Source organism: Uloborus diversus, chromosome 6 (genome assembly GCF_026930045.1).
Source record: "Uloborus diversus isolate 005 chromosome 6, Udiv.v.3.1, whole genome shotgun sequence".
Lineage (NCBI taxonomy): Eukaryota > Metazoa > Arthropoda > Arachnida > Araneae > Uloboridae > Uloborus > Uloborus diversus.
Genome location: NC_072736.1, coordinates 23864363 through 23888034, shown reverse-complemented (window position 1 = coordinate 23888034; position 23672 = coordinate 23864363). Strand labels below are relative to the sequence as shown.

Below are 23672 nucleotides of genomic sequence, written 5' to 3'. Positions count from 1 at the left end.
GCCTATTATGATTTTTTTTCAACTTGTATTACATATTTAATATTTTAATACGATTACTTTTAAAATTTAAAACCAAATTGTCCATATAAAATAAGTTTTTTTTTGTGATTTTCGATTTAGATTTTATGAATTTTTTTTAGTTACCAATAGCAGTTAAAAAATATTTTGGAAAGCTTGTACGATAAAATAAAATATATTATTCCATAAAAACTTTAAATTATTAAATAGTAAAATTATTTGCATACACGTGTTTTGGGGTTATAAGAATTTATTTATTTATTTATTTTTAATGTAGAAAAATTTACAACTTCCGTTACTTAATATCGGAAACAGTGACAATTTTATTACTTACATTTTATGTACTCTAAACAATAAGTAAATTATTTAAATTCTGATTTTAATTAAAAAATTAAAATCAGAATTTCCTCACGATTTTAATTTAAAAAGTAAATAACAGTTCTTACTTAAAGTTCTTCATCTGAAGTGTCATCAATATCGCTTTGTTGACTGTGATTTTCACATAAGTTCTCATCACCTCCACACACAGAAAGTTCTGAGATTTGCATTTACATGAAACAATGCATTTTCCTTTTACACAGCTGCATCGAACTAGCTTCAAGGTTGATTCAGATGCACAAGGAAGTATACACATAACTGGGGCATAGAAGTTGTCTTTCTTTTCCCATCCGAAGTCTAACGGTGACGGTAAATTCGGGTGCTGCTGGTCAGCAAGACACCACTCTAATACCTGATAATGCGCTCTTAAAATGTATGGGGACAAAGATGCTCTTGTAGGAGGCACATTTTCATCTTGAGCCTCCTGCTTGGAAACATGAACCAACGAAGTTCTCCAATGTCAGAAATCTTGGTCAGAAGCACATACACAGAGCAAATAAATCCTTCAATAGCAACTTTATCATTTGCACTAAATTCTTCGGTTGACCCCAGATTACTCAGAGCATCAAGAGTATCTTTGTCTGCTGTCTTGTAAATTTTCCAAAAAGATGGTTTCCCCTTCCTAGCAAGTGAACCTGTTGTATCACATCCTGATACAGCATGGAGTCCTAATATTGCTTTAGTTTTTTCGGGTTCTATTGCAGTCACAATGCTGGTTAGATCGATCATTCTTCGATTACTACCTACACCAGTCAAAAATGAGCGTGGGCAGTGAAATGATTTCAACCAGAACAATGCTAGTAAAAATACATCGGTATCAGGGGAATATGTATGAATACTGGTTGCCCCTTCTCTAGAAGCATGAAGACAGTGCAGTATTATTTTAACATCTGCCACTTCATGACTGCTTTGCAGTTCAGTCACAACACCTTTTAATGATAATTTAGCTTCACTTCTCCAGCATTTTCAATGCTGCGTGCGTAAATTAAAGCTTTATCCGCCAGATAAGCTGTCAAATTATCCTCTGTTTTTATATGAGAAATTAGGGTCTTCATCTGTACATTTTTAATGTTAGTAGAATCAGTTATATGTTAACGTACTCACCCTTTTTTTCCGCATGGCAGATTTCAGCGAGTTTTCAATATATGTGTCAAACAATAAGTGTGTTTCTTCATAATTTAAAAGAATTTCCTTGATCTTATTATTAACTTCTGCAGCTAAATCATTACATGTTTAAACTAGCACTGATTTCTTCATTGATTGTAGCTCAGCCATTCCATCAATAACAGCAACACTGTAAGATTTTCTATTCATCTGCTTCGGTATGTTTGAGTATTTCATGGGGTTCGGTAAAGAATCTTTGATGCTTCTGTCTACTTTTTCTGAGCTACATTTCTCTAAATTCTTTATTAACTTTGATTTGTTTTGAGACAATTTTATCGATCCGTCCAAATTAAACATAGACTGTGGAACAGCCGAAAATTCATATGCACCAAGTGCTGCTTTTAAATCAATGTCTGCTCGGCTCCTCGATACAACTAGCAAACGGGTAAATAACGATCGATCAGCTTTTAACTGTAGAACAAGGCCAGCTATATTTGTTGCAACTTTTTTCATGCTATTTTTACATAGATTTATTTTTTCTTTCTTCATCGGGGCCCAGAAGTTTATATTTTCAGTTTCAATTCTCTCTCGTTTGAAAGTGGCGTACATTTCACGGCCTCTGTTTAAAATGCTTAATACATCTGTTTGTGTGACTTCACTATGTACAGACTTTGTTGTTGTGTTAATAAGTTCACTTCCATCATATGTTATAGGGTTTGTTGATACTCTGATAGCATTATACATAGATTGCACATCTTCATGTTTTCGCTTTCCTCTTGAACCTGCCAAATGATGATGTTTACTCTTTAACATTTCATTTAATCCAATCATTGCTTTAGATTTATCAGAAAGCCTTGCCAGCTATGGTGAGGTCAAAATAGAAAAAAAAAAAAAAAAATCGCGCTAAAGTATTTTTCTTTTTTTGAGTAATATTTACTATTCCACCAATTACTTTCATTCTCCTATTATCTTGCTCTAAAGCTTCATCTGACTCTAAAGCCATTTTCCTTCCATAAATTCATTCCAAAGGTTTGGATGCTTAACTTTAAGACGCTTCATATCAGTCAGGTATCATGATATCATGATACTGAAAAACTTGGTATAGGTGCACATTCTTTTTTTTTTTTTTTTTTTTTTTGAATGTCCGGGTCATGACCTAATTTGACTGGACTACAAGGGTGAGGGTCAGAAAATCGTCCTGCAGGGGACTGTTTTGCGTTACTGGGGTGCCTTCTAAAAGATGTAAGAAAAGCTCCTTGTTAGGCGCAATTATACAGGTTATTAGGAATTCTGTTAAACAATTACACAGTCAAACCTCGTTAAAACGAGCTCAAAGGGACCTTCAAAGTAAATTTGTCCCAACAGTAGCTTGTTTTATCCCAAAAACAATAGTGTTGAGTGTGTTAAGTGATTTTCAACAGAAGGACTGGGTCCGCAAATATAGTTCGCTTTAGCAGTAGTTCATTATAATCGTGTTCGAATTAACGAGGTCCGACTGTACTAATGTTTAGTGATCTTAGCCTGAAAAATAAAAGTATTTTTAACTGCGAAAGCTCACCCGAGATACTTTTAAGTTGCTAATTAAAGTGTGCCAAGGTAAAAAAATAAGGATTTATCAGAATTTTCTTTAAAAATGAGTCAATAAATAAATAAATCAAATTATTTATTTTTAATTTATAATAAGAAGGTGAATAGAATATTAATCAAGTAAATTCACCAGAAAATTATCACAAAATACCCAAAAATAAACTCATAATTTCAAAAACTCATCAAAGCCGCCATCTTGGATTGATGACGTCATACAGGCCGTCTGACATGAATTCAAGAAAAACACCCGGTGAGGCATAGTTATATTGACCATAAGGAGTATATTAAAGTTGGTCTCACAATTTCCTCACGAAATTTCCCACGGAATGTAGTATGCCCCCCTACTATAAGAGGAAACCATCTCTATGAAGCAAACAGTGCAATTATTTCGTGGTATTAACCCCTAGAATTACGGCAGTTTTTGTACACCTAAAAAATTACATTGAAAAGACGTACAGCCAAAAGGTGAGCGATGATCACAACGTTGTACTTAACGAGGTTTTGTTGCTGATGTCTTCAAATAACATGCCTTCTTTTGTGCGTTTACATTTTTCGATCGTTCTTCATGTTCTTCTCTGAAATTTTTGAAGAGAGAAATGCCACGCATGAAACGATTCGAAGCAAGAGTGCGGAATCCCGCACGGGTCGACTAGTTGTTAATATGACTTATTTTTATGTTTACTCTAAAGTTTTAATTTATGTATTCAGTTTTCGGCGGATAAACTCGAAGTCCTTTGTTACCATTAGCCAAAAATGGGTCGGCTCATACCCATCGTTTCAATGTTTTCCTATTGGGGGGAGGGGGTAAGTTCGGTTATTCAATGCAAATACCAAAACCACGCTCACTTACGTATGTAAATACTTTAATTTCTCAAAGGGGGGGGGGGCGACTATCATTTCTGACGACACTGGGTATGAAATTTATTTGGTGCCCACCCTCTCTACTTATTCTATATAGTGAAACATTAATTTAATACTTGCGTATTACTCCATAGACATGTTAAATTTGGCGATATTTCATATCGCAATATATAGTGACTACGAACTACTTTCGAAATGTAGTCAGTAGTCACTACTTATTGCTACCTTTTGGGACTAATCTTTCTGAAGGAATGTCGTTTACACTCAGGTTCAAAACTTTTAAATCTTTCTGAAGTATTAAAAATTTGTAAAAATTGTTCAGAATGATAAATTGGCTCAGTCAAACAAGGGGAAATGACTATGAAACTTTTAGTTAAGTTTATACGGGCCAATTTCTTATTCCATACCATTTTTTATGATTTTTTTTTCCTTCAAAGCACAAATTGTATGCCTTTCTCGACAGCAAATCTGTAGTTTAGGAAATACTAAAAATTTTTCAGTTTGATTTTGTAAAAAGTTTAAAGCTTTTCAAATTTCTTCGAAGAAATCAAGAACCTCAAGAGCCATTACTGAAATGGCCAAGGTTTTTATTTAACATTACATTGAAAATTTAACCACATTTATTTTTTCTTCTAATTTAAGTCTCGTAAAAATAATATATTTAAAAAAAAAAAAAAAAACGACTATTATCCAAATTGAGGTCAAAAAAAATTTTTTTGACCGATTTTTCGAAATGCAACGTCCATTTTAATTCACTTTGTCTCTTCCTTTCCCCTCGATTTTTCTGTTGTGTTTCTGAATTGACAATAAAACATTTTAAGTATATTAAATTTTTTATTCCACATACCATAAAACAAAAACATATATACACACACCTCAAACTACAAAATTTACAATCACATTTAGGCATAAAATTAAAAAGAACTTCACTGGCAAAGAACTATCAAAAGTCCTGTTTGATCCTCGCAGATTATCTTTGCGCAGGTTATCTTATTGAAGTCTCATTCACTTTAAAAGTCTCTCGGCTCGTTTAAAACGAGCACTGGTCTATTCCTCATAACTCGCATTTATTAAATACAGAGTTGCAATCTTGATTTGTCCCAATGACAAGAGCTTCAGAATATTCATCTAAATTGTAATTTCTGAAAAGGAAGAGAAAATTCTATTGAATCATCAGTCAGGCTTTCATAAACAATCAGTGGCGGAAATTACAGTTTGGGGGGGTTGCTACGGAATTTTGCGCTCGCCTTAGACAGGATCAGAATTACGTCAGATATTTCTGATGCGCCTTTTTGGACACCCCATCGGGTGTCCTATATCGTGGGGACAATTCGCAATTGCAATATTGTAAATTCACCACTAAAAAAAAGTGCTAAATTCCTGAATGCGCTCCACCCAGAAGTTATGATATTCACCGACTAAGCACTTTACTTCCACCAACCTACACTCTAAGAACAACGATTTCAAAAACGCCGAAAAACTACTCAAATTTGAACATATCGTCGAGTTAAAATGGCTCCGACTATGTGATATTCAAATTTGAAACATTCAAATTACTCATCAAATACTCAAACCCCAACATGTGCTCATTTGAGGTATTTGTGCTCATTTTTATATATGGAATAATTTCAAAATTGAGTATGAACCGAGCTACGTACTCATTTTTGAGTATGAAAAAATTCAACACTGTTTGAAAATATGGGCACTCATATTTGAAACAAAAGGTTAAGAAAATTTGAAAGCATGAATATACATATTTTTGAAAACTTCATTTTTCTCACTATGCAGTACAACGCCGAGAATACGAACGTTAGAAATCCGAAACGTCAGAAATCACGAACGCACTCTTATAAAGTTAAATAAAATATCTGTCTTCAGTATGCAAATGAGAGTTAAAATTTTTATTAAGTTCTCTCTATCACAAAGTTTAATTACATACTGTAGCGTTATAAAGGGGAGGTCTTAGTTAGTTCGGAGGTTGCACTAAAGGGTATCCCGATAGGAGGATTTTGTCTGACGATTCGGCAAAAATATCATTCGCCAAAATTTGGACTTCTGTTCCGCAAAATTATCATTCAGCAAAGTGTGGAGATTGATTTGTTCCACTCGCAAAATTGAAAATTACCGCCCTCCCAAAAAATTGAGTTTGGGGTGCTCCTGGTGGTACTGTATGTTTGACTTCAGAAAACCCAATAAGAACTCGTTCCGTCCAGAAGCAGGGTTATAGAACTCGCATGATTAAGAGCTCACGGAAGAAGAGCGTTTGGAAGTTAAAGGAGAACGAAACCAACGAGTATACCGACATCGATGACACAATCAAATACGTTCACGCTGAAAGTCTTGAGCCATTCCAAGAGAATGATTCATGAAATTTGACTTGCTGGTGAAGGAAGGCCTCGTCAAGAGAGGGAGGAATCATAGATGCGTTTTGAGGAAGATGGGGGTCATGGGAGATCACCATGACCTCCGAAAAATTTCCTTATTCGGCAAATTTTGTTTGACAATGGGGTCGTTTTCAAAATTTTAAAATTATTTTTTTCTGAAAGAGCATGCTTAAAAACATAGGATCTGACCATTTTTTAAATAATTCGACTAAGTTTAATATTTTTTAAAAATTACCTAAATCGGTGCGCTTTTATTGTTTATGTCTTCTGCCGATGACATCACAAAGGATGAAATGCCATTCAGTGTTGCCATTCACAGAACAAAATATTTAATTCGCATCTTTACTCGCGTGTATTGGCAACGATGTGGTTGGACAGGACCAAGACAATGACAGGGGCTCTAAATTTAGTGATCAACACAAGCTTTGTAATAACCTTTTTGACAATGATGGGCATCTTCTTTTGATAGTCTTTTTAGTAACACACTATTCTTCATACCTATTGCTAGGGGACAATAATATTACTGTGATAATATTTAAATAGAATGGCATAAAGCAATGCTTAGATGTTGTATAGCTAAGTTTATTTCCATAGTCAAACCTTTCTTGCAGCATTTTTTCAGTTAGTTTAATATATGGAGTGATCACAAGAATACATACAATGTTTAGTAGCAAAAATGCAGAAGGTATACATTTCTGTAGGAATTAAAATGTGATTTCTCGTAGTTCTCCTTGCCAGCTAGTCTTAGTAGCATCAATTCTTTACACGGTTCCTCTGATTCATTTACATTGTCCATTACCATGCGATATTGCATAGAAATGCCATTCAGCTCTCAAGTTGACATCCGTTTCGTGATTACATAAATTAACAAAGTTCTTTCTATTTTTGTTGTGTATTTGAGTAAAGTATACGCCACATACTGTGTCATCATCAGAACTATAGTACTACTGTGTGAGTACATTTTCTTAAAACTGCACTGACGCAAGAAATGAAAAACGCACTGTTTTTTCCTTTCAACTATGTAGATAATGTTTTTGAATGAGTTTAGGCAAGTTACATAAGTTAATGTACAGTTACATAAGTTAATATGTTTGTATGCATTGAAAATTTGTGTGTGTAGATTATCAGTATAGTCTATAAATTAACTATTTAAGCTGTAAATCAAGTATGAACTACTCGTTCATGTTCACATATTTCTAAGTTATCAAATTAAAATATTTTTTTTTAATACTTACAATATGTTTTTTTAGTATAACATATTATATAGAGCACAATTTACGTAATTTAAGAAGGTGCAATGAAGTTTTCACTTTTTATTTCTGTTTCAGTGTGTGAATTAACTAGTAAAAGTGCTCAATTTCAAAGACCTATATCTTTTTTACAAACCAAATACACAAAACAATACATAGAACATGCATAGTACTTGAATAGAATATTTAATTGGCCAAGAAATTTTATTTTTAATTTGCCAAGAAATTTTATTTTTAATTTCATCCCCTTTTGGTTTACAGGGGTCTAAAAACGTTATTTTTGTCATTTTTCCGATTTTTGAGAAGCTGTAATCTGTAAAGGGTGAAAAAACACACAGAAACAGTTACATATTCTTATTAGCATATAGTTCCAGTGATTAGTTTTTGCCATATTTCATTTTGTGTTTCCGTCCCCCTACGCGAGTTATTCCCCTTTGAAATGAGTAAAATTTTTACATTTGACCTTGAACTTTAATCTGTTGCCATTATTTTAACTATTAAGTTACAGCCACGTAACTCAGCATGTAAGACTATCATCTTATGCACTTTAACATCAAAGCGTACAATTAACTGCCATAAATGTAATTCAAATAGATTTTGGCCAAAATGCAAAGTTCTAAAAGTCTCATTTTTGACTACGAAAATGACTTTTGATGACCTAAAAAAATCAAGGGTTAAGGTTAGAAAAAAATAAAAGTGGTTTTAAACATCATTCATATGCATCTTTTTGGGATATGAGTTTCAAAAAAATTGAAAATGGTCGAGCGCACTCATCCGTTGAATCTGTATGGAATGACCCTTCTTTAATGACGTATTTATAAGCCAGAAAATACAAAGCAAATAGTTTTGAACTCCTCTACTCTTTGTACCTTGAGAAATGAGTAAGTAGAATTTTCAGAATTCATAGCTTAAAGGTATGGTTCAACACTAACTCGGGCATGTTTTTACGCCACACATTCCAAACGATTTTTAAAACTAAACTGTTGAAGAATGCAATCGCATTGCTGCAGCAGTTTAATTTTTCTGGAACGGAATTCCTGGCGAAAGTTTTTTCTCAAAACATTTTGAAAAATCGAATTTAAGCCGGGTGGTTAAGTCTGGTGAGGTCCTCGGTAACACCAAATTTTCGAGTTTGCAATTCGACTGACATGAACCCGAAGTTTAGTTGCTTAATTTCTAATTTTTTTTTTCTGTCAAAGCGCCTGACAGTAGCTGTTTTTCATTTTTTTGCGAAACCGCATTCATTTTTTGGAAAGCCATCTACAGCTGAAGACCAAAACCAACTGGGGGCCAAATCCAAAAAACCAAAATCTCTTGTACTACATGTGAACAATTTACTCGGAAGGTTTGCTCCAATTATGTCAGTGATAAATGCAGTTAAAATTTAATACGGGTGTGTAATAAGGTCTTTTAGTTCAGCGTTTCTCGGCTTTTTTTGACATGCGGGCCGACGAGAGTTTTCTTTTTAGCCTACTTTCCCAGTAAAAGTCAGAGAAAGAAAAAAGCATCAAAGAAGGCTTAATGAATCTTTATAATATTGCGGGAAAAAAATATCGAAAAACTTGATGAGGACACCTCATTCCTATATTTCCGTTTTTGATTTAAACTATTTTTCGTTCAATTTCGAACAGTTCAAAAAAACTTATCATTAGCGCCTACGGGGAAATTCAAGACAACTCCGAACTTAGAGAACTTGCTTCAAACAAACTTTGTAGGAAAAAACTTTTGATGAAAAACATGTATATAAAATATCTTTTTGATTCGAACATTTTTCCGTTCAATTTCGAACAGTTCAAATCCCTTAACATTAGTGCCTACGGGGAAACTGAAAGTCAATGCAGATTCCGTACTTGAACGCGGATTTACTTCAAACAAATTTTGTTGGAAATAGCTCTTGACGCCAAACTCCAGACTCCGACAAATTTTGGGCACCTGACTCCGACTCCTGTGCCAGACAATTAGTCGGATTCCGACTCCCCCAACTTCGACTCTGACGTCATAGTTTTGGCAAAACTTCATACACGGAGGAAAAATGACCGACTCCGATTCTTATATATTCGACTCCTTTATCCCAAAAAAAAATCCGACTCCGACTCCAAACATTGGCAGAGTTGCTGACTCGAAGGGAAATGACCGATTCCATCTCCGAGTCTGAATTTAATACCTTCGGCTCTCGAACCTGACTCTTATCCCAAAATGAGATCGACTCCGAAGCTATGGTTTTAACTGTGAAATAGTTATCTTTTCTCTGCTAATAAAGCTGAAAGTCTGCCTGGATCTCTGTGACGCGCATTGCACTTAGACCGTTCAGCCGATTTAAATGAAATTTGACACAAAATTAGTTTGTAGCCTGGGGGTGTGCACCTTGTCGTGAACAGCTGCTCCCACGCTCGTCAAGGTCGCCTCTCACACCCCTCTTGACCCCTGACCCCTGACCGGATGTGGGGGCTCTTTTCGAATGGGGTTGGTGGGAACCGGGTGACTGGACGAAAGAGAGAGATGCGGAGAACAGGACGAGAGAAGGAAGGATGCGATGAGAGCTCCGGGTCTTGCCTCTCGTTGACTTTCTTGGACAATTCTTTTTCGAACAATCATACTATACTAGATGTATATAATTTATGTGAATTGTGATGTGTCCCTTTTTCTATGTCAATAAAAAAACTTGGGACTAAAGTGCTGATTCTCACTTACATATCGGAGCGGCAAACCATCCCAAAAATATGGAAACTTACCCAACGCGGTACTCCGAATAAAACGACTATACGAAAGAGCAAATTCGCGACATTTTGGCGGCAGCGGTGAGGGATTGGTTTGGCTGCGACGATGATCTGATGATGAGAAATAGCTCCATCGGAGTGCAGTTTACAGATCTGGTTGCTGGCAAGGATTATAAGACGTGGCTCCGAATAATGACCGTTATTCAAGCTGTCTTCTGATGATGACGCCAAGATGTGGATCCAGTGGACCGTTATTCAAGCCGTCTTCTAATGATGATGCCGATAAGGGTATCCGATTGACTGTCGATTTAGCCATCTTCTGTTGATGACGTCGAAAAGTTGCGCCAGTGGACGACTGATGAGCCTCCATTCCGTTCGTAACGATGAGGACAGAAGAGCCCTTCGACTAGCCGCAAAGTGTTCTTTTTCGTGTTTTGTGGAAGAATTGGTTTCCAGCAGAAATTGTGTGCTGCTAGTGATTCGTGTGTGACCGTCTTCGTGGTATTAAGTTGAAACTCTCATCTGCGCACGAGTGGTAGTGATGATCCCGAAGTCTTCAATCGAGTGTGGTGAGTGGCATTTGCTTCTTTTCATTTTATTTGCTTTTTGCAGGGATTCTATTCTATCTTTAACTGTGTGTGTGTCAGTAATGTTTAACAATGTATATTTAATAGAATTAGAATGCTCTAAGAGGTGGCAAATTTAAAAAAGAAATTTTAATGTCATTCTTAAAGTAAAATATATTTTTATCTGTAATTCTGAATGCATTGGTGGTTAATGAAATAGCTTTAACGTAAATGTATTTTGGAACATATTTAAATATTGTCACTCGGGAAAGTTTTAGTTGAAGTATATTTCTTTTTGCTATTGTTAAAATAAGTAAATAAAATGGCTTTCCTAAAGAAAGGGAGAAAGGTAGATCTAATGGTGTTAGCAGAAGAAATGGGCTTGCAGGTTACACCTTACAGTAAAATTTGTGAGTTGATAAAACTAATTACAGAAAGTGATGATTTTAAAAAAGATGAAGAGGGGATAAAAGATATATATGGGAGTGTGGTGGAGGAAAGATTACGAAGGGAGGAACAGGAAAAAGAGGAGCGGGAGCGCGAACGTGAAAAACGAGAAAGTGAAGAGCGCATTGAATTGGCGAGAATCAATCAGCAGGGGGTATTGAGGGAACGTAGGAATTCTGCTAGTGGAGAAAACTACCAGAGAGAGAGGACTTTGGAAGAGTTAGTTAGAGCAGTTCGAGTCCTAACTCTTAGAGTTCCGAACAAAGCGGACGGGTGGAACCATTTTTTTCATAGTCTGGAAAGGGCATTCGTAAGCGAAAAGGTAGGGTCAGAACACAAAGCTAAAGTACTTATAAACCTTCTGGGAGAAAAGGCAGCCAATCTCTTAACCTATTTAGTTGACGACAAATATGATGATTATGCCGAATTGAAAAAAATAGTGCTTAAAGAGTATGAACCGTCTCCGCAAGTATGCTTAGAGAATTTCAGAAAGGCCAGACGGAGTGATGGGGAGACTTTTGGTCAATTTTCAACCCGACTGACCGCGTTATGGCAGTATTACTTGCAGTTAAGGGAAGTTAAAGATTTTGATACACTGAATCAGTTGATAATTGCCGACAAAATATACCAAGGGCTGGACGAAGAAACAGCGGTGCACATAGGTGTACGACAGGAAAGCGGGTGGTTTAAGCCGGAAAAACTAGGTCGTGAATGCGATGTGTTTTTTTCTGCTAAGGGAAAATCATATGGGATTCAAAAAGGACGGGGCACAGTGGGGCGAAAACGCCAAAAAGCGCTTAAAAGTGTTTTTAAACCTCTCTCGCTTGTTTGTTTACTCAGGCATGTTATAATGGATTTTTCTCGATTTGTTTGGGCTCTTAGTCCAAAGTTCGCAGGTTTACGCAGCTAATTCCTTTTCAGGGTATTTCTACAGACCATTGGTGACTAATTAATATTAATTTCTAAGAGGACATAAGAGGACATTTTTTTGTAGAGCGTTTTGAAAAAAATAACTTTGAATTCCCCAGTTTTCGGTACTGATCAAAACCAATTAACTGTTTGAATATTCGATTATTCTTTCTTTTTGTTCTTTTACTATCGTCGGACACGAGAGAAATTAAATATACCCGCCATTAATAAGAAAAAATATATATAGATTGCTTCAAAGCAATTTGTTTAAATCCCCTTCGTTCATGGTTCTTCACCTTCTAAAGGCTATCTTTAGCTTTGTAGTGGACGAAGGGCTCTAAAATTCCAGTTCTGATTGCCTAAGATATAGGCCTGTGCAAATATATTTATCCGCAATTGGTTGAGTATAGAAAAAAAAAAACCCTTTTAAGCGGTTTTTGTCGTTTTCGCCCCACTGTGCGGGGGGCCGAATTTTCAAACGGAAAGCCTCGGGACGAAAAGGGCACGGAAAAGAAAAACTTTGCTTCAGTTAAAACCGCGGCGCCTCAGTTTGAGCGGAGTAGGAGCAAACCAAATAATTTGGAATGCTATACTTGTGGTTCAAAATTTCACCTGAAGAGAAATTGTCCTCAGAAAAATTCACAGAGGAAAACTGTAACCTCGGAATTTAAACCAAGGGCCAATGTTAATCAGGTTAACACAGCAGAAGGGTCTGTGGATGAGGAAGTGGTAGTCGCAAAGGTGGTTTCATTGGGTGTGCCTATTCGTAACCGAGAAAATCGGTTTTGCAAATTAAAAAGGGTGCCCGTTAGTGTGAATGGGAAGCATGCAAAGGCCTTATTGGATTCCGGGACGGAAATTACCGTCATTAGACGACAACTAGTAGAAAATATCCAAACTAAGGGAAAACCCGCAATATTTTTAAAGGGTATTTTTGGTCCAGCAGTAAAATGTCCGTTGGTGAATGTACCGTTAGGAATAGAAACGGGAGAAGGCATCAGCGCTCATCGAGAAGTGCTCTGCGCGATCGCGGATGAGTTAGCGGAGGAAATTTTGCTACCCCCGGAGATTTTTGAAATGCTAGGCGAGGGAGGGGGGATTTGCTCACCCACCCCAGCGGAGGAGTCGTTCTCAGGAGAAAAAACGAATCCTAGTAGGGCAGGAAAAGAAGAAAGGGAGGAAACTCAGCAGAGTTTGCCACGAAAGGGGCTTTCTGGTCAAGCGGTGGAAGAAGTAGTGGGGGAGGAAGATTTTGAGGTCACCTCGGGAAGAGATACGCGATCGGCGGATGGAGGGAGCACCGGAAGAGAGCAGAATTCGGGGGAAAATGGGATAGAAGAATTCGGTGGTCGAACAGCTGATCATTTTCGCCGGAAGCAGGAGCTGTGCGAAGGACTCGCTGAGGGATGGAAAAAAGCCCAAGAAGGAAAGGGAAATTATTACGTTGTAGATAACTTTTTATTTCATAGGGATACTGTTTTGGGGGAAAAGGTGGGACAATTGGTGGTTCCAAAGGATTCCAGAGAAGAAGTTATGAGTTTGGCCCATAATTCCGTTTTCGGTGGTCATATGGGGGTGAGGAAAACTCTAGAGAGAATTAAATATTCATTCTTCTGGGAAGGTCTACGCTCCGATGTTCAAAGGTTCATCGCAGCCTGCAAAGAATGCCAATTGAGGAAACCTATTAAAGTGTCAGATAGGGCCCCAATAACTCCTGTTTCGCGTCCAGATTTACCGTTTCAGGTGGTCAATGTTGATTTAATTGGACCAATTGAGCCAGCCAGCTCACGGGGTCGTAAGTATATTTTGTGTTTGGTTGACCAACATACGAGATGGGCAGAAGCCGTACCGCTTACTAGTATTACCGCTAAAGCTACTTGTGAAGCGTTACTAGCAATTTTTCCCCGAACAGGAATTCCAAATGTTATAGCTTCGGATAATGACCCGAACTTTAATGCAGAGTTAACGAAGGAATTTGAAAAAAGGATCGGGTCGAGCCCTAGATTTTCCACGCCTGCATATCCTTTGAGTAATGGATTAGTGGAGAGATTTAATCAAACTTTAAAAAGGATGTTACACCATGTGATCAGAGAGGAGGGGAGGCGGTGGCACCTGCAAATTCCTTATGTTCTTTGGGCATATAGGGAAGTACCCAATATTACGACGGGAGTTGCGCCTTTTCAACTCATGTATGGCAGGCCACCTCAGGGTCCCTTAGCAATCCTAAAAAATACTTGGACGGGAAAGTTTGATAATTTGCAATTAAACACGACTCCGGTTTCAAGTTATTTGCAACAGTTAAAGACTAGGTTAGAAAATGCGGCAAGAGAAGCGGAAATTACCGCGGAAATCGCTCAAGAAAGAGCTGCGCATTATTACAATTTACGATCATCGGATAGAAAATTTGAGGTAGGAGAAAGTGTCGTAGTTTTAATTCCCGATTCAACAAATAAAATTTACGCGCGTTGGCAGGGGCCGGCGACGATAGTGGAAAAGAGAAACAAGCACTCTTATTATCCAAATGCCCGATGGTGCCAAAAGACATGTGCATCAAAATAAAATACGACATTATATATCAAGAGCTAATGCTGTAAACGTGATTTTTGAGGGTGAAGAAGAATTTGGGAAAGTAGAATTAATGCCAACTACAGAGAAAGGCAGTAATTTTCTGAAAGCGGTTAGTGATTTGAAAATGCCTCATTTAACTCCCTCACAAACAAACGAGGTAAAGAACTTGCTTACCCAATATGAATATGTTTTTACAAAAACAGTTCAGCCAGCTGGGGTTGGATGTCATAAAATTGAGCTAAAACCCAATTTGGAGTATAAGAAACCGCACTGCTACAGCATCCCTGTTGCTTATAGAAGGGAGGTGGACAGGCAAATCCGGGAATTACTAGAGTTAGATCTAATTGAGCCATCAAAATCAGAAATTGCTCATCCCATTGTTTGTGTGGCTAAAAAGGATGCAACTATTAGGATGTGCGTAGATTTTAGGGCATTGAATGCGGTAACGAAAATTCCGGTATTTCCAATGAAAGACATGCAGGAATTGATTTTTGAAGCTGGATCTGCACAATATCTTACAAGCTTAGATTTATTGAGGGGTTATTGGCAGATAAAAATGGACGAACGGAGCAAACATCTAACGGCGTTTGCAACTCATTATGGGGTTTATCAATGGAAAACCATGCCCTTCGGGCTTGCCGGGGCCTCTGGTACATTCCAGAGAGAGATTAACCGGGCGCTAGCTAAGCATAAAGATTACGCGCAAGCATACATCGACGACGTAATAATTTTCTCAAAAACATTCGAAGAACATTTGATACACGTAAAGGCGGTATTAACGCACCTGCAAGATTTAGGGTTTGCTGTGCGCTTTGATAAATGTATTTTTTCGGCTAGAAAAATCAAGTATTTGGGTCATACAATAGGGAGTGGAGAGCATGCGCCGGACGAAGAAAAAATAGGGGCGATAAAAAGATTAACCAGGCCCACTACTAAAAAGGGGGTAAGATCGGTGTTAGGACTGATGGGGTTTTATCGAGAATACATACCTCATTACGCTGAGATAGCAGCCCCGCTTACGGAACTAACAAAGAAAAAGGGTCCGAATTTAGTCAGATGGGGAGAGGTGGAAGAGAGAGCCTTCGAAAGTTTAAAAACTGCTTTATGTCGGGTCACGGCGCTGTCCACCCCGAATTTTGAGGAACCATTTCAGGTGCACTGTGATGCGTCAGACTATGCCGTCGGTAGTTGTCTAACACAACTAGATACGGAAGGAAATTTCCGACCTATCGCTTTCGCTAGCCAAAAATTTTCAGGTAGTCAGAGAAATTGGGCTAGCATTGAAAAGGAAGCTTGGGCGATACTCTTTGGGCTAAATAAATTTGACAAATGGATTTTCGGGTCGCAGGTGGAAATTATCACTGACCATAACCCACTGAAGTATCTTAATGAGACGACTCCTAAGAGTCCTAAATTAACACGCTGGGCATTAGCTTTGCAGCGGTGGAGCCATTTTATTACCCACCGTCCTGGGAAACAGCATTTAAGCGCAGATGCACTCTCCAGGCTGGAGTAGAATATAATTTTAAATGCTTGTAAATATGTTTTCCATAGTAATGTGTATCCCTGCAGATTGCAATTAAAATATTGTAAATTGAAGCATTTGTCATTTTGCCTGATGTGTTTTGTTCCAGTGTTAGACATTTGTGCTACTATGTGCAGTTAGTGAAATTAAGCCCCTATAAAAAGGAGCTAATTTTCCCTCTTGGTGGGGGCGTGTCGTGAACAGCTGCTCCCACGCTCGTCAAGGTCGCCTCTCACACCCCTCTTGACCCCTGACCCCTGACCGGATGTGGGGGCTCTTTTCGAATGGGGTTGGTGGGAACCGGGTGACTGGACGAAAGAGAGAGATGCGGAGAACAGGACGAGAGAAGGAAGGATGCGATGAGAGCTCCGGGTCTTGCCTCTCGTTGACTTTCTTGGACAATTCTTTTTCGAACAATCATACTATACTAGATGTATATAATTTATGTGAATTGTGATGTGTCCCTTTTTCTATGTCAATAAAAAAACTTGGGACTAAAGTGCTGATTCTCACTTACATATCGGAGCGGCAAACCATCCCAAAAATATGGAAACTTACCCAACGCGGTACTCCGAATAAAACGACTATACGAAAGAGCAAATTCGCGACACACCTCGAAGCGATTTTTCAAAAATTCGATTTTGTTCTTTTTCAATTTAAAGAACATTTTACCGAGCAAATTTTCATAACGTGGGCGAGTAAATTATCAAATTATCATAACTTGGAACCGTAACATGGGCGAACAAACGATCACAGCGAACCCCCAGGGGTTCGCGAACCACCGGTTGGGCACCACTGGTCTAATACATTAAAAAAATTTCAAAGTGGTTACCTTCAGCCTTAATCCAGTGCTTTAAACGTGTCACAAAATTTTCGGCTCTGAGCCGCAAATCAATGATATTTTATCTCATCCCCTGCATAAGGATTTCTTTAGGGATGCCAAAGTTTCATGAGGTTTAACACCCATCATTGTCCATAAGATTATCATTTATTGTTAAATGGCGTCACCGACTATAATCTAATGGTTTGGGGTAGAATATGTGCTAGTGGGGTAATATCACTTGTTTTTGTTGATAAAGGGACAAAGATTGATCAAGAAATGTATCACAAGCGCATTTTAGAAGATGTCTTACCTTGGGTCGCAAAAGTTCTTTGGAAACAAAAGACGGACCTTCCAACAGGATTCCGCACCTGCACACAGAGCTAAGGCTCTCAAGATTAGTGCAAGACACATTTTCCAAACTTCATTGTAACTCAAGAACGGCCACAGTCAGGGGCGGATCCAGACAGAATTCTCGGAGGGGGCCATTTGGAAAAATATGATGCTTTGGAAAATTTTTGAATTTTTCAAATATTAGTATAGTCCACCTTTAACTAGAGCATTTTGAAAGGAATTTGACGCAAGTTTAAAATAAAGGCTGTAGCCTTCCCAATAATTTTCCCCTTTTTCTTAATAAACGTGTGCATATATCATCGCATCAAAGAGTGGTATTCCTGTAATCAATACTGTGTTCTGAGTCGACTGTATCGGACTTTTGATTTAAGAGGAAGCGGATACGAACCAGCCGTAAGTATAATCTTAACTCCGAAGTAAAGGGGGCCCGGGGGTTTCTCCCCCGGAAAATTTTCGAATTTGTGGTTTTAAAAACGTATTTTAGACGATCTTTGATAATGTTAGGGGAGAAGAGGTTCGGTAGCGCTCCCCTGTCTATTTTTCGAAATAGTAGCTCTAAGAATGCAGTTTTAGACGATCTTGGATGATGTTAGAGGGAGGAGAGATTTGAGGGCCCATCTAAGGAAATTTTTCTGATTTGTAATCTTAGAAAGGCATTTTAACTATCTTTCGTAATACTAAGGGCTTGGGTGAGACATCCCCCCTCCAGCCATTTTTCAAAATTGAAACCTTAAAAACGCAAACATTATCTCCAATAATGCTAATAGGGAGGTTCGGAATTTCTCTGGCGGATTTTTTTAATAGCCGAAAACTTAGTTTAATAAGATCTTTTCTTGATGATACGTGGAGGAGAAATTCGAGGGCCCACACCGAGAAGTTTTTCCAATTTGCAGTCTTAAAGATGCATTCTAATTATCTTTGGTAATGGTAGGGGAGAAGAGGTTTGGAGTTCCCATCAATTTTTCTGAGGGTATACTCCCAGTAATCCATTACGCACAATTTGTGTATGTGATCATATACCTAGTATATCATACGAAAATTTATGAAGCTTGAGAGTATACGCTATATGTCTGAAAAATGTTTGATAGTATACTGCGAATATGGAGAGGACCACCACTGCTTGAAACTTCCTCAGTGTGGTTTCATGGTTTCTCGGCGTCTTTATTTCTTGTAAGACTTCGAGGAATAATAAGAATTTTTTAATATTTAGCTCTAAAAAAGGTTTTTAAACATTTTTGAATCTTTCTCAGGGTGGCCATGGCCCCATTCTCACTGTTTTCCTTATTGTTAGACTTTGTATGTATTAAGGGAATTTTTTGCATTTTTGTTCAAAAAAAGGGGATTTTAGAAATTGTTGGCATTTTCTCGGAGGGGGCCATTGCCCCCTCCCAGGATCCACCCATGGACACCGTATTTCCCAGATTTGAACCCAATTAATTATTCTCTTTGGTTCATCGTGGAGAGAAGGGTGCGCGCTAAACCTCGTAAAACTTTGCCATTCCTGAAGAAATCCTTATGCAAGGCATGGGATAGAATATCTGAAAGTAAGTTTCGTCCTACAGCCGAACATTTTGTGACACGTTTGAAGCTCTGTAATAAGGCTAAAGGAAGTCACTTTGAAAATTTGTGAATACATCAGACGAAATGTATTCATTTTAATTTTGAGGTTTGGTCGTAATATTTTCACTAGCATTAAAGTTATGAAGTATCATGTTTGTCTAAGTTATTTCTTGTCACCCTGTACGTACAATGCAGTAAGAAACAGAAAATTGCTATTTTTGGACTTTCGACAGTCTGGGTCTGAGGTACAGAAATGACAGTTTTATTTAAAATAATTCTTTACAGTTTAATTTTTTTTCACTATTTTGGTCATTTGTAATCAAAATTTGTCTTGGGACGTGAAGTAAACCGGCCGGGACACCGGGATTTTCTCTGAAAACCGGGACAACCACGGTTTTCCATCCCGGTCTTACCGGGACGTTTGGCAAGCCTAAGTACTCAAATCAGTACTCAAAAAAGTACTCAACCCAGTGAATGAGCATCCCTCTGTTATCCGCCAACATAGGGCGAGAAAAACCATCATTCTAATAAGGGCAGCAGAGAACCAAAGCAGCCCCTTGTCAGTTACGTCGCGGGCCCCTCCCGCCTCCCCAAAAAAGGAAAAAGGAAAAAAAGGGGGGAGAAAAAGAAACAAAACTGCTTGCTAGAAAAATATTAACTCTTTTAAGTACCACAGAGTATAAATTTTTCTTAATCTAAACGTTCTCTTACTCGGAGTCCCCCCCCCCTTTCTGAGCAATCACGATTGCTTATTGTTCTCACTTGACTGTTTTGATATGCTATCATTTTATTTTCCCATCAGCACCCTTTGCAGCATCACCGTCATCCGGTTCCTCACGATGCTGCTCCTCTAGCGAAAACCGTCTCCAGGTTACATCCATATGCTACACACACGCGCATACATACACAACTACACACACAAATACATACACCTACACACACAAACACATACATACAGACACATACACATAATTACAGACACCTACACACACCCACACACTCACGCCTGCACACACAGACACAAACACATATACCTACACACACATACACATTCCCACCACTCACACAATTACCCACACACTCATATCTGCACACAGACACACATGCCTACACACACATAAACACACATGCCTACATACACACTCGTGATTGCAAAAAACAGTTTGAATTCAAGAGGCCAAAATTCAAATTAATTTTATTTTTCTTTCTTCCTTTCTCTTTGCGTCAGTGTAAAATAAATAAAAAACAGGAATGGAGATTGCTAGTGTTTTAAACAATCATCTGGATCTAAATAGTTTAATATTCGGCCCTGCTGATTAATCGGTAATCGACAATTTGCTTATTGGCGCTATCACTAATATAGTATATAACATGCCATTGCATAAGAATATGTAAGGTTGTAAATAAAGCACAAGTTGTCAGTAAAATGCAATGCTTCACGGCTAAAATGGAGCTCTTTATGTGTGCAAAAAATGCTCAATGCACAAGAAAGTAGAGAGTGTACATTATAAACCAAAAGAGCAGTATTCATAGGCGGCTCCTACGGAGAGGCAAGGGAGGGGGGGGGGGGTAATTGCTCCTTCACTTCCAAAAGTAAAGTGACCTTGCCCTTGCCCCCTCACTTCCTCATAAATGGACTATTCTCGTTATTTCATAAGAATGAAACTTTGAATTGGAAAAGGATAGTTTACAGTGACCATCCGTTTTGAAGTTTGAGACCATTTTTCACATTTTTTAGAAGCTATTTTCATTATTAATGTTAAATCTCAAAATTGTAGCCTAAATTTACAGGAACAAAAAGCTTTAGGAGTTCCACCCCAACCCTTCACTCCTCTTTTGACCCCCCCCCTATTTTTTTTATGCACTAGCCGCCTATAGCAGTATTTATACCAAATGGGGCTGATAACAAAATAACCAATGGCCACTATGCCATTTCACATAAGTTTACTTAAAATCCATAACATAAGGAGAAAACTTACCTAAGATTCCTGAAAATAGGCCGCAGAATCGGCAGTTGATAGTCTGTAAATTGTCCCACTCTACACATAAACTTTGACAAACATTCCGGTCGCAAAGCCACGATCATTTTTTTCACTATTCCTTGTAACGAGCTCAGTCCAATATTCAGCATTTTCGTAGCCCGCTTTAAAGTGTCCATACTTTGTTTTACAGCAGTTACGCTCGTATTCTTCATCACGTCAGCTGCTTCAGTCCTTCCTATCCAATTCTTCATAAAATTCACGATGATGTTGTCCAACAGTCCAGGCTCAGATCTCAGAGTCCTTGCTTCAAACGAGAAATCCGTCAAAATCGGAATGCCATTTCGCTCCAATGTGGATGGGAAAAACAGCACCGATGCTACGTATGCTATGTATGCTAGCGTGCCCATGTTCATGCTAGTTACCATGCTTGGCGATGCAGTTCTCAAAGCTGTTGCAAAGTTTGCCGACATCGAATCTATAGTTCTGATGAGAGGCGATGTTTCAGTAGAAAAGATATCTGCTTTGTCGAAGTTTTCCATGCCGTATGGTCTGGCATCCGTACACCAAACAAGCAATAAAATACAAATAGATATCGTCACATTTACCATTGTTACAAATAGGATAAAAACTACAAAGCACCCTCAAGATTTGTCAGGTTATGCGTAAGAAACAACGGTGCGTCCTAGTTTCACACTGAGCATTTACAGTTGTTTCACACGAACTGTCATTTTTATCAGTGACGTAATGAGTGACGGCACATTAAATTAGCATATCAAAGAAAAATTTCAAGTTTTTGAAGTTTTTCAAAAAACTATGTGTATTTAGACACACGTAATAATTTTTGTATTCACTTTTATTGTCTTTTTCTAAATATTATGAAAAATTTTAGTTTATTCGATGAATTAGCGATTTTTCTTTTTCCAGCATTGCTATAAATTGTACAGTTCTAGCTTTTTTTTTTTTTTTTTTCATTGAAAGGGATTTTTTACAGAATTGCGTAAAAAAACAAAAATATTGTCTGAGTAAAATTAAGATACTTTGTTCGCTATATTTGTAAAAATATTTTATTTTCGTATAAAGTATTAGTGCAACTAAACTCATTTGTTGAGATAGCTCTGTGATGTAAATCGTGTACTTAATGAAGATTGTGGAGAAATTTCAAACACACTAGCTATTGCAAAGAATCAAGATTTAGCCAGGTTGAACCAAATTACGGCAAATTGTATTCCCAAGCCATGCAAGTCCACTTTTATTGCGTTTTAGTTTATTGTTTCTTGGTAAACGTTGCGCGTGGAGCAGAAGAAATACAAAAGCGAGAAAAAGAAGACTTGCGACAGTTGGAATATATTTCCTTGATTAAAACTTTGCTAAAACAAACGAACTTGTTAAGTTCGTTCGATGGCTTTCTCCTAGCAACTAGCACAATATTAGCATCGATGGTTGTCAGATTCAAACCACTTTTGATCGCCTCGGCAATGTCATATCTCTTGTATGCCGGAACTGCCCTTTTGCTACCAGGACCAATGGCAAGATATGGACTTCCGACTATGTCCGAAACTGCTGAACCGAAACTTGCGGCAAGATCGGACGAAGCAGGATCCTCAAGCAACAAGATCTTCGACAATGTGATGGCCGAAACTTTGATGCGAAGCATCCAATTCAGTCCAGTGATGACCGTTTTAACGAACGTTTCCGTGAACGTAATAGCAGATACCATGTCTCGGCTGAGATTCATGAGTCGTATGCTGGTTACACAAATAGGCATTCTGCAAGGAAATATGTCTTTGCTTTCTCGCATGTTGAGCAATGAATGTATGTCGAGATTTTTATGCCGGGTTGGCCAGTTTACGGATGTTAACTTTCCAATGGTATCTTCGTCATTGAGATCTCTTGCGTAAGTACTTTTTTTACATAATTTTTCAATACATAAATTTTTTCTTTGCCAAAATACGGACTTTCGTAATTCCCCCCCCCCCCCTTCCTTAAAGTGACAGCCTACGCTGATAACATTGATTTTCGATCTTTAACTTTTTCTCTTGTTTTAACTTTCGGTTTGATAGTTCGAAAGCTGGTTCCTTTTTCTTTTGTCTATATCCTTTATGACAGTTTTCAATCTGGGGGAGAGGGGGGTATAAGCATTTAAAGGGGGCGTGAATTTATTCTAAAAATTAAGTTGAAAAGTAAAAATGTCATTTACTCAAGTTTGAGGTCACATTTTTGCATTTTCGCTGATTGTGAAGTTTTTACTGCTCTTATCCGTAGTTCCTGCATTAGCTGGCATAAATTCAAAATATAGATCAAGGATGGGCATTAAAAAATACCTTTTCATAATAGTTACAACCTAATATTCAAAGATTCATCAAAAGCGAATAGTAGTAATCCTCTTGTTGATGTTGGGAAAGTGACTAGTATTAAATGCCGACCTCACCAAGATCCCAGATTAGTTCAAATCTACTTGTGTTTTTTTCGTTCTGTGATTTAATGTTTTCTAGTAAGAATTAGTTCAAAGTAAAGTTGTGTATACTAACATTAAATTTTGTTCAAGAAATTTATCAGTATTTAAATTTAATAGCCAGTTTCTGGTTTCAATTATCTCAACTGGCTTGAGCTTCAAATTTTTACTGTACTCTTGTGTTTTATTG

The 23672-nt window shown here is 37.7% G+C and overlaps 1 protein-coding gene across 1 annotated transcript; it reads left to right on the top strand.

The window, feature by feature from the left end:
- Positions 1-21291: 21291 nt before the first annotated feature.
- Positions 21292-22928, top strand: LOC129224278 (uncharacterized). Its single transcript, XM_054858706.1, has 2 exons — positions 21292-21685; positions 22294-22928. Exons 1-2 carry the CDS (start codon positions 21292-21294, stop codon positions 22926-22928), a joined length of 1029 nt encoding a protein of 342 aa, XP_054714681.1.
- The last annotated feature ends 744 nt before the right edge of the window (positions 22929-23672 follow it).